The following is a 12,196-nucleotide window of genomic DNA, read 5'->3' on the forward strand; positions in this document are numbered from 1 at the left end:
ATATCAATCTTTACTCCATCAATTCCTTCCATAATTGCAATAAAGTTAAAGTAAAAAGTAATGTTCTGTATGTTACGTTATGTTACAACAAAATTTCTCAAAACAGTCTACCTTCAAAAATACAAAATTTATCAATACTTAACAATACAGGCAGCCCTGGTTATCGGCGGGAGTTCCGTTCTGACAGTGTGATGATAACCAAAAATTGGTGATTGTTGGCACTTTTTTTGGCCATTTTTGGGGCATAACGGTGCTGAAACATGCCGATTTTTGGTTATTGGTGCCTCTGTTAGGTATGTATCAGTGCCAATACCCAATTATCACTGCGGATAAGCGGAAATCGGCGATTTTTGGCACCGAAAATTGCTGATTTTTGTCACTAGACAAGTGCTGTAAAACCGGATCGCCGATAACCGGGGACTGCCTGTATACTGTACAGTATACATAAAAGGGTAGGCTTGATAAAATTGTTTTGACAATAAGAGGACCTGGACTTAGGATGAGATAGCAACTTAAGGCCTTCACCAAGCTTACCTCCAACTCATGACACTATCACAACAAAGGTGTCAGCCTCTAAATGAACAAGCAGTGAAAATTACATTACACTGATAGCAAGGGCAGCAATAGATACAAGATGGGCAATAAGGTGCATACACTGGCTTATCCACAACCATGATTGCTTTTATAGACCAAAAGCCTATAAACAGAAGATACCACAAGTTGATCATCTGAAAACACTGTGCATTTTATGCAAATTTAAAATCACACAAATACATCATCATATGATAACAAAGAATAATAATATCTGTAATTATTCCACTGGAAAAAAAACACTCCTGCAAGTAAGTCCTAGCCATGTTTATGAAAAACAATAAGTCTTGGTTAATACTGAATTTGGTGACTAACAGATTTTTACATATAAAGTTAATAAAATTTTTATGGCCACAGACAGTCATTACAGAGCAGTTTATTAGTGAAGGAGTAACAGCTCAATATAAAGCCATGACATCCATTAAAACATTATGATAATTATTATTATAGTCATTTACCAAGTTTTAATCTAATAGGGTGACCGAACTGGTATGTTTATACTGATTAATCACTTACAAACACGAAAATTTTAAGTGGCTTAGCGTTGCAGTTTAGCTTATTCTGCTACATATTTATACCGACATGGTTAGTAAGGGCTGGTAACACATGCTGATATAATGGCATGCACCAGTTATTTACTGCACTGCATTTGTAGTCTCTTATTAATACTGCACTTACTGTACTAATTATTTGTCAATGTTAAAAGCGGTCAAGTTGTGGCTACATATGCCAGGGAGAGCTGATGTTTTGAAAATGCTTTAATCTGCTACCTGCTCCAATTGTCATATTCTTACACTTCCTTCTTTACTTTATAAGCTTCCCTTTCTTTATGTATTTTTCTATTATTTACAGACTATGTAAGTCTATATTTACAGTCGACCCCCGGTATTTGCAGGGGATGCGTACCACAACCCCCCACGAATAGCTAAAATCTTTGAATACTTGACAACCCTCTAAAAATGCTTATAACTGCCTAGTTTGATAGTTCAAACCCCAAAAACTGCCTATAAAAAGGCTTATACCTGAGTATTTTCATAGTTTTATCACAAAATGTGCATTCAGTCACAAAAATTATATGAAATTACCATAATTAGTGAACATCTCTATGAAAAATACCGCAAATAGGCGAATTTTTCGCAAATAATGTGTGTATACGTTCCACAGAAAAACCTGTGAATAGGTGAAGCCGCGAATCCGGAACCAACCACGAATAGGCGGGGGTCCACTGTAATTCAAAAAGAGGTACAGTGGTGTAGTCGTCCATTCTTTGACAATGTATGTAGACCTAAACCAAGGAAAAAGTTAAGGCCTTTCAAGATTACTTACCTTCACCACATTCATAACTTTCAGTAATACTGTAAAGCTCAGGCACACCAAATCTAAGCTTGAAACAAAAATGTGCAATCACTAAAAACTAAATGTACAATACAATAACAAATGTAGTTTTGAAACACATTTATAGTAGCCTACAGAAAAATGAGTACAAATTGTCGACATCAGCTGTTCTTATAAGATATGGTTAGTCTATGAATGCCATGACTAAGCTTGAAATAAATCAACCAACTTGTCCTAGGTTAACTACAGAATCTAAGCATAAAACTGGCTCAATTCCTCAATTTTCCTAGATTTCCAAGCTTAGACACAAAATTCATATATAAGGACTTTGTGTTCGTGAGCTGTAAAATTTTCTTAACGCTACTGTAAATTACCTTTACAAATTGGTTTTGTTTTATCACAGAATACAGATTTTATTGGCAATTACATCCCATCTTAACCCTGGATATGGCCCTCCTACACTAATGCTGACAATTTATACCTAGAATAGATATCTTTTTTTACTGTATGTTAAGTCTTGATTTAAGCATTTATTCTTGATGCTAAATACACACTTTGTTCTAATTCATTATATTTGTTCCTTTCTTTCTAAACTGCATAAAATCTATGGCTTTCTCTTGACCCAAAGGAGAGCCCATGGCTACACTGTCTGATTGTCTAAAAAGCTTACCATTAAAAACAAAGGCAGTGTCCTGCACTGCTAATTCTAAAATAGTTGTGAATTATTGTAAAAATCAGGCCTAAGCTATACTTTTCAACTACCTTATGGCTAACATGTCTACTAAAAAGCTTTACATCAGAGGAAGAAAACATTTTTTTTTATTTATCAGACTTCTAAAGAAGGGCAGATAATTAACACTAGTGCACTTTCTGACTCCTTCCCACACTCCACAACAATACTAAGTAGGAGCATTCTTTTTTTAATTTTGTGCAACTGGTTTCTTTTACGTGGAAAAAAGGCACCTCATGATTAATGAGTTTGTTAAAAAAAAAAAATTTTAATCATAATAATGATAGTCTCTATCAACATGGCCACCTAATGCAGATACACAAAAGCTAGACAGTCGCAAGCAGATAAGTGAACACTGGACAAAGCAGTTAAAACGCTTAGCTTTAATGTTGTATAATTTTTCAGAATATTTCACCTTATTTATCCTTGGTCCTGTTACTTGAGACTCTGGATAACTGGTAACATAATTAATAAGACTACCCCGATGTAAAATCTTTAATGGCTACTGCCATCAAAAGACATCACACACAGTGGTCTATTAGTGCCCATTTTCTTATACACTGCTTGTTCCCTTAGCACAAAATGAAATGACATGCAAGTTTTTGGCTTTAATTATTACTTGATGTTAATAGACTTTCACACAGCAATTGTGGATATTGGACATGCAACAAACTTGACATCAAAATATGAAGACTGAAAATAATTACAACATTCCAGCCCTAATAAAAGTTAGAGATACATAATATGAAAAAGTAAGGGTATGACTTCAATGCTTATACAAATATGGTTCTTAAGCTTTGTGAACTAAGGATATTACACATATTAAAGAATAATATATCTGACATGCAAAATCGAGACACCCATCTGTAAACTTGAAGATTTCAAAAAAGCGCACCATATATAAAAATATATAACATTAACAGAGCCATGACAAGATGTATCTAACATTTCATCAATCAGAATATCTAACTGGTCAGCATCACAAGCACTCCAGATTACTGTTTTAGCACAAGCAATGAATTCTGACAGCTACAAAAAAGGAAAGCAAGATAGGTGGAAAAAAGGAAATGGATGAAAACAATATAGCTAGAGGCCAAAAGGGTGTGATAGACAACATTTACTATTGACTATAAAAAAATAGCTTGAGCACACAGCAAGCCAACATCAATTTGTTTTCCAAGATTTTCAGCCTAAAATTCCCAATTCTTGTGAATAAGTGCTATTTTCCATCTAATTAATCACCTTTGGGAAGTAATACAGAAAACAAGATGCAACAACATAACACAGGATAACAATCCTGAATTATGCACAAGATTGCAATAAGCAGTCAAAATCTGGTAACTGTCTTTATAGTGTGCCCACAGTAGTTGGACATGGAGAGTAGGGGTATAACAATAAACTCAAAACAATGGTAGATAAAATAATATATGATAACCAGGCCACTGTGACATGACAGATAAAACACCTTAGTGCCAGGGAATATCTCCTGGCAGTAATAACCAGCTTTTATGGCATCATCGTAGAGACGACCTGACTCCAGATGAATTTTCTTCACCAGAGATGTGAATTTCTATCTAAAACTCTCCTTTGGACTGACACACCAAGAAAGAGGTATAAGAGCATTCTCCAGAGGTACTAATCATTTGTATGAAGGGACTAGTAGGATACAGTTCACAAAAACTTAACACATTCAATCTAGGGCTTCACAAAGGAAGACATTTTTCTCAGCAAAGGAATCAGAGAATGGTGAAATGACAGAGTAGTAAAGAGGCGCTGTGCCTACAGCACTTGTGATGAAAATAATCTATTCTAGAACAGAATAAGTATACACAACTAGCTCTGGATCTTACCACCTCTCAACTTTCTTGCCTAGCTTATTCCTAAAAGGCAGAGTATTTGGATTACAATCTGGCCTAGCTTATTTTTACCAGGCAGAGTACCCTGTATCTGGATTACAATAGTAATAGCATCCTGAAATGGATTTAACAATCCTTAAGCAACTTCAGATCAGTATCTTTACTGGTTTACTAAGTCTCACACATCAAAGAACACTAACATTCAAGATGATGTAGGATGCACAGTGAATGCTAATGGTAGACCAAAGCAGCCATATGTGATGTACAGTAGTGATCAATACTCCAAGTTGTTTCCAGAAGATTAAGATTCATAAACTTGAGACGTGCAAGCAACCTATTAGCTTTCATATGAAGCAAGAAGAACACCGCTGTTCAGGTTGGTTTGTGCTAAGATAGCCAGCTACTGTTAACAGACAGGTACATATGATTCCTGGCACAGCCAGAGCCAGGTACAGTAAAGTCAAAAAGAGGTTTATATGAAATGATGCATGGAAATATAAAAAAAATCCATGCAACCTTTGTTATGGTTCTCTGCGATAGCATTGTCAGAAGTAAACAAAAACTTCAGAGGGGAAAACAAGAACAAAATAGTAGCAACAGTTTCTCCGTGGGAAAATCTTGTGGATAGTGACGAGAACAAACAACATGGCAATCAACAACGAGGAGAATAAAGACTGTGCCAAGCAGAGTGAAGTAAGGACATCCGTCATATCCCATTCTCGGTTTGAGGTGCTAATCAAGCCAAAATTCCTGACAGACTGTCTTAACCCATCATTTCTTAAATTTGAGGAAGACTACCGATATTAGTTTCCAGATGAGTATCAGGATAAAATTACTTCCCACATGGAAGCAGACTGACTCCAAAAAGCTTATATTCATCTCTTAATTTCCTACAAAGACTACTTATTCCTGAAACTTACAAAAAAATAAAACAACTGCACCACAGAGAAAAGGCTTGGTATGCATCAAAACTTTGTTAACAATAAGTAATACGTCAAAAATCTTAAACAAAAGCACCAAAGTAGAACTAAAAACTTAGGTTAATCTAAATAACTCATAACAGCATGCACAGAATAGGGAATTTATAGAATCATTCCCATTTAAACTGCTATCTGTAATATTTACCAGCATAACCAATCTGAATTGCTAACTTGGTGAGCTTTGCTTGTAGCACTGATTTTTCATGGCTTCCTCCACCTCCACCTCCACCACCACCTCCTGACTCCTCTTCACCTCCTCCACCGTCTTCTTTAGGATGCTTGCTATTTCTCACATCACCATCAGCGTTTGCAGAATTGGACGTGGCATGGTGAGAATTTCCTGTCACTGCTCCTCCCTCACCAAATTGTTTGTCTGAAAATCAAAAATGAAAATGAGCACTTCGAAATTAGGCTCTCAATCCACTTAACCACTGCATTCCAAAATCTACATACATAAAACTGGTTTAAGGATCAAACTTTCAGTGACTTAAGAGATGGAATGATAATAAATTACCATATCATGCATTAATATTGTTCAATCTTAAACAAAATTAATACATCAAAATAATTAACATGATCCAGCACTCTAAATACATTAAAAATTCTGAAATAAGCTTTGCCAAAACAATGACATCTATACAGTTATATACCATAGTTTCATTTACAAAAGCTAAATTACACTAAGAACACACAAAACTCCCAAAGCTACAACAACATGAAGTCTGGAACACAAACATGATGAATAAAAGGCCAAAAATTAAAAGTAGTCAGCAGTGATTACAATGAACATTGTCTTGGCAAAAATACTGCGAGTAAAACAAGACAAGACAATAAGAGTACAATCTTCAATATTAACAACAACACAATAACATCCAATCATTTGTATAGCTGGGCACGGTAAAAAAAGATGAAGAAATAAAAGGATAAAACCGATCCTGAAAAGAAAATAACAGGTAGTAACAGGAGGATATGTGAAGTACTAAAAGCCATGGGAGCCATACTAGGATTGGCGTCAATCAACTCTTGTCCTAAGTCGCCCTTCTTCTGTTTTTTCCGCTGCTTTTTTGCCTCTGTTTGGGGCACAAGCGATGATACATGATGATGGATTCAGGAGGCAACAACGGTAGTGGTTGGTTGGTTGGTTGGAAGTCAGGGGTTACATGCAAATAAAAAAAAAGATATAATAGAAATAAAATCATTAGTACTGTACTAGATGGGGTATAAAAATCAAATCCATAAGCTTTATGTGGCAGAGGTAAGGATATGACTTAAATTACTTAAATTGTTTTAAAGGACTACTGGTGAAGGAGCTAAATCATTTGCATAGAGTTTAAAGTGAGGGTTTACAATCCATTTCCTAACCACCAATAAGCAATTTCAACCATAATCACAAACACCATCCTGTCTTGCAAATTATTAAAACATATTTACATGAAACTCCATGCATTAAAGGAGTAACAGCATATCTCTTATATCTTCAAACTAAATGTTAACTCAATAAAAATCCATCTAAACCTTGAAAATACATGAAGCATTTGCACTTTTAAATCAATTCTTTCCAAAATTCCTACTATGAGACATTCTGGAGGAGATCAACATTTTCATATTTACTCAAATACCATTGTGACCTAATGGGCAAATGCTTAGTTAGCTCCACACATAAAAAAGGTGTTACTGTCTGCAGTGGGTGAAAAAATAAAGTAAGGACATGCATGGGATGCAGCCTCTATAACTTCTGGAGAGGTTATTAAAGCAATCTCCCATTGTTAAAGGAATACTGTTTGTGTCAAATTTAGGACCCTGTACTTACCTTAACCCTCATTCTACATAAATAATACAGTAAACCTATTGTGAGACTTGACATTTCCTAAATAAAGTTTCTAACATCTCTTTCCCATGAGTACATCTTTTAATGAGAATATTTTCAGCAAAAACATTATCCCAAGATTTTTATGAGCTCATGCTTGTCAACGTCAATAAAAACCACACCAATATGTCTTCTAACTTATAATGTACATCAATTAGAAGAAAAAAAGGTAAAGAATAAAACTCTAAACAAGTCTTATAAACCAACAGTTTCTTTTAAAGGACAAAACTCCAGACATGACACCCACTGCATTAACAGTCCTTACATCTCTATCAGTACAACTCATTCTATTACTAACAGATTATTCTCAAAATAATCATGATTTAGTTGGTATGACCTTCCTTCAACACATCTATCATTACTGGATATCCCTCTTTTAAACAGCTACACTAACAATGAACCTGCCCACATACAGAAACCTAGCACTAAGCAGTTTGGGGGGGGGAGGAAAGACACCTCAAACATCTTCAATCTTACAACTGATGATGGAGTACAGTGTCTATGTTCAAGCTTTTAATATACTTGTAAAAAAAGGTGAAGGAAGGGACACTACACTACCTAATGGTACAAGCAGCAATAAATTAAGACAAAAGTTTAAGAATTTGCGTACATATCTGTAATTGCAAATTGTGTACCGACTGGTATGATGGGTTGTGGCACTAAGCCTTTTTGACGGTTGGGTAAAAACTTTTAAAGTTCAGGTGAATTACAGCTACCTACAGCAATTTTCTTTCATTACAGACTATTTCTATGGGGAATTTATGATTCATTACCATTGTAATTTTTTACATCCAACAGAAACACAAGATCCTCTCGGTAAAATGATGACAAATATACTGTTCCTTTAATTTCTCAAGAAATTAAAGTTCATAGAGAATATGGATCAAAAAGAACATTGATTCCTGAACTCAAAACCCCTTAATGCTCAGAATGTAAATGTGCAATCTAATCCATTGTGCCATGCAAGTGCAAGTGATAAAATGAGGACTGGGAGGTAGAGAATCTGCTTAGATGCTGCTTAAAGAGAACACATTTGTGTGTCGACTGAATGAGAAAATGCTTGTCGGCAAAACCTATGGACATTTTTGAAGTGCTGTATTAAAAATCTGGACGCTGAAGACCAACAGTGGAAAAATGGAAACTAGATCAGTAGTAGAAGGCACCTTCTATTTTGTAACAATAGAAGAGTAAGTTAAACATACATGACCTTGGCTGACTACAGCACCCTAAAATGAACTAATACACTCAGAGGGAGATGCAATTCGTGTTAAGTGAAAAGGACAGCTCTCCGAAACCAAGATGAAGTTAAACATCAATGTTGGTAAAAACAAAAATTAAAATAACAATTTTAATCATTATCCTTTTTTTAATGATACATTTAAAAAACAAAATGCAGTAATTTCTCACTATCTGCACTGATTATGTTCCTGGAAAATGTGAACTGCACTTTCAGAAATCAATAAATTTATTAAAAATATTGCTTTTGCAAGCTCTGAATATGTAAATCTTCTTGTGTTACTGTGCATGCATTTCTTGCATATATATACACTTAATTTATCTAAAACACATTTTCTTTGAATTTGATATCCATTTTCCATTACACTATAATTGATGCCATTTCTAATTTCATAACATGCAAGACTGTGTATGGAGAGAGAGAGAGAGAGAGAGAGAGAGAGAGAGAGAGAGAGAGAGAGAGAGAGAGAGAGAGAGAATGCTAATCTAAGAGAGAACTAAAGAGAATAAGTTTTTATCATCATAAGTAACTAAAAATGTGGTTCAAAAGACATTTACGCATTCATCATATGCCTTGCAATTGGTTGAGACATCATTTTTACTTTTACGGTTTTAGCACTTATGTGATCTAGAATCTGTGATTTTGCAGATAATGAGGAATAACTGTACACAACACCAATAGTGTACATGACTACAATAAAAAAATGAAATGGATAGTAAGACAGTCAAATTGTCACCGAATTGCATCCTAACATACCATGGTGAAAAATCAAGTTAAAAGAAAATGGAGATCCTAGCTGGTGGCCAGCCACCACATACCTACCTTCCAATAACCCAAAATATTACATGAGCAACAAAGTAATATCAACTGTACAGTTTTTTGTTAAACTTATAGTCAGATGTCTGAGATGGTGAATAACAATTAGTCTGCATAAAAAAATTTAGTTTCCTTGAGAATATCAAAACCTTTAAACAGCAGCAGCTACTGTCCAGTAACAAAACTGGGTATAACTTATCAACAGCTGAAGTAATTCACCATTTCTGTACAGTTCATCTTGATACAGTATCAAAGGTACATAAAGTATCCATATAAATTTGATATGTTGTTCTCTTAAACTTACATGATTTTCCAAACTAATTTATATAGAATCCAACCCTTAAACAAGAAGAAATGCTAAATAACAGAAAATCTTAGGAACTTACAGATAAACAACAATATGAACACTACATCTGGGAGCAAAACTTGAGTATTATAAACTAAAATACTTTATAATTCTACTCCATCAAATTTTTTATCTACTCAAAAACCAGTTAGCTATGAAAAACTTCTAAAAAATTCACAAGTACCCATTCTTTCCGCACTTTAATCTAGATACACATCTACAATCTGCAAGTCTTAAAACTAAGAACCAGAAAAAAGTTTATGTGCATTCAGTGTCTCCCAATCTAAAAAATGGTGCTGCCTTCCTAATGTGCAGTTCAGTCAAACACAAGTACCTCTAACTCATGGGCATACACAACAATAGTGATGATCATATAAATCCAATACCCAAAAACACTCAATCTTAATTTACATAACCTTAACAGTAAAACTAGGTTCTATAGTACTACCATAGTAAACCCTCTTTCACTAATACAAATGATTTAGCAAAAATATAAAAAGTGCAACATTCAATAATTAAATTAGCAGTGTTACTGATAATTCTAATAATAAAAAATTAAAAGTGTCTGTCAAGTATAACTAACTGAAAATTTTAGGTTATCCTACTACCAAATAATAAAATATCGCTAACCTTCAGCAGCAGGTCTAATGTGCTACACTACAATTGGATTCAAATTCATTTCAGCATCTATACAATGAATTAACTAACATGCCTACAGTACTCTAAAGACTATGTACCTTCATGAAAACAACCATAACCTTGGCAATGTCATTCTTAGAGCGACATGCATAGTTAGAAAAACCGCTTTTATAATCAAAGAAATGTGTAAAGACAAGTGGCAGAAACAACTTCAAGAATTCCACATTATAAAGCTTCCATAAGTATCTTATCATTTAAGAACTGTTCCTCTATTAACAAAGTATCCCTTGACTCAATATTCTCCTAGTAGGCTTGGCACCGCCAGACTCCCAGTAACTACTGTACTTGCAGATTTAATTAGTTTTAGAAGAATGTAAATATAAATAGAGTCCAATTCTTCTTTGTTCATGAAGTAAACTATTCTTAACCTACTTCATCGATGATAATTTGAAGATATTGCACTGAGAAATATCAATGAATTCTAACAAACTACAATATATATTTGTAACTATTACTATATATCATCTTAATACACACTGTAGTTAACTAATGTCCTGTGCATCACAATATTTATATAAAAATGCCACATCAAATACGGTTGATAAACATCCTAACAACTTGGCAGCATTCAAAATTTACTTTCCTATAGATGAAGTCATTCCCTTGAATGCTCTCCACATATTCCAATAAAATCAGACACAATGTAATGAAAATATGAGAATAAATTTTGATTTAGGAATACAAACCGATATTGTTAATGGAAATACAAATGACATTTATAAAGAACAAAGATCCCACACAGAACAAGCCTAGACCTTTCCTCCAGGACATTAGTTTTCATTCTGCCCTGAAAGGTTAACTGGACAAGAGATTATTTGTATTTACTTAACTACTGTACTTAAAACATTTTTTCCAAGCTATGCACAAGATCCTTTTGCCAATAACAATTGGTATGATTAAATGAATGCTGGTACCATTGATGAAGGACTTACTCCTACTAAAGTCAAGTCAAGAAAGACATTTCCTAATCATTCAAGAGTACTCCAAGTATTCTGTGGACAGAAGTCGTAGTCATGAATTAAAAACCCAAAACTAAAATTAAGCCTTGAGGGACGAAATGTTTGGGAGTAACTGTATGTATATTAAAAAACAATGCTAACTGCTCTGAACTTGAGATTAACTGATTACTGTAATGGAAAAATTGCCAATGACATACAAAGAATTGGTGCTTCAGGGGCACTTAACCCACAGCTAAGTGAAAAAGGGAAGAGACAAGATGGGAGGCAAATGAAGGAGGATAAAATTCTGTATGAGCTACTTTAAAAAGCGCTACTACAGGTTTTATAAGCTTATGCCAATAGATCTGTGCATAAACTCCCTGTAATTAGAAGAGGTTAAGGTCCAGGTTCAGGTGGCTTACTGCTCTAACATGGAATTTTTAATGATTACATGTTGAACCAAAAAACCTTGAGATATTGATTTTTCTAATGGTTGATTCCTCCCTTGGGGCTGACAATAAAGTTCATTTTAAAAAATAACTTTAATAATATACACCTACTCCCACAACCTGGATAATTCAAAAGCTGGATAATGTGGAGCTATGATAGTAAAAATGGGTTGGGTAGAGACAGAGTGAAAAATTTACATTCCAAATTATTCCAGGTATCAGAATCCTCACTAGAATTCTTTAAATGTATTTTGCCCTTCAGCTGAAAGTTATTCTTCATTATGACAAACTTATTTACCCCACCAACGGGTAATATGATGTAGTTACTGATCCTCTCAAGATGGAGTTAAAA

General features: G+C 34.4%; 1 protein-coding gene across 50 annotated transcripts in view; it reads right to left on the reverse strand.

Annotated features, from left to right (window-relative positions):
• The window catches only part of PMCA (plasma membrane calcium-transporting ATPase 3), a 476,515-nt gene that overhangs the window by 60,096 nt on the left and 404,223 nt on the right, over positions 1-12,196 (reverse strand). For 33 of the 50 annotated variants that reach the window (XR_010853401.1, XR_010853400.1, XR_010853408.1 and 30 more), the window contains 2 exons: positions 6,494-6,562; positions 5,638-5,865 (listed from right to left, as the gene is read on the reverse strand). Coding sequence is in view for 30 of the 50 variants with exons in the window: in XM_067105915.1 (XP_066962016.1) it covers positions 5,638-5,865; positions 6,494-6,562 (297 nt within the window). In the remaining 20 variants the exon portion in view is untranslated. The remainder of the gene's footprint in view (positions 1-5,637; positions 5,866-6,493; positions 6,563-12,196) is intronic. The other 17 variants (XR_010853417.1, XR_010853416.1, XR_010853419.1 and 14 more) reach the window with 1 other exon arrangement.

The sequence above is a fragment of the Macrobrachium rosenbergii genome, chromosome 6 (genome assembly GCF_040412425.1).
Source record: "Macrobrachium rosenbergii isolate ZJJX-2024 chromosome 6, ASM4041242v1, whole genome shotgun sequence".
In the NCBI taxonomy this organism is placed as follows: Eukaryota; Metazoa; Arthropoda; class Malacostraca; order Decapoda; family Palaemonidae; genus Macrobrachium; species Macrobrachium rosenbergii.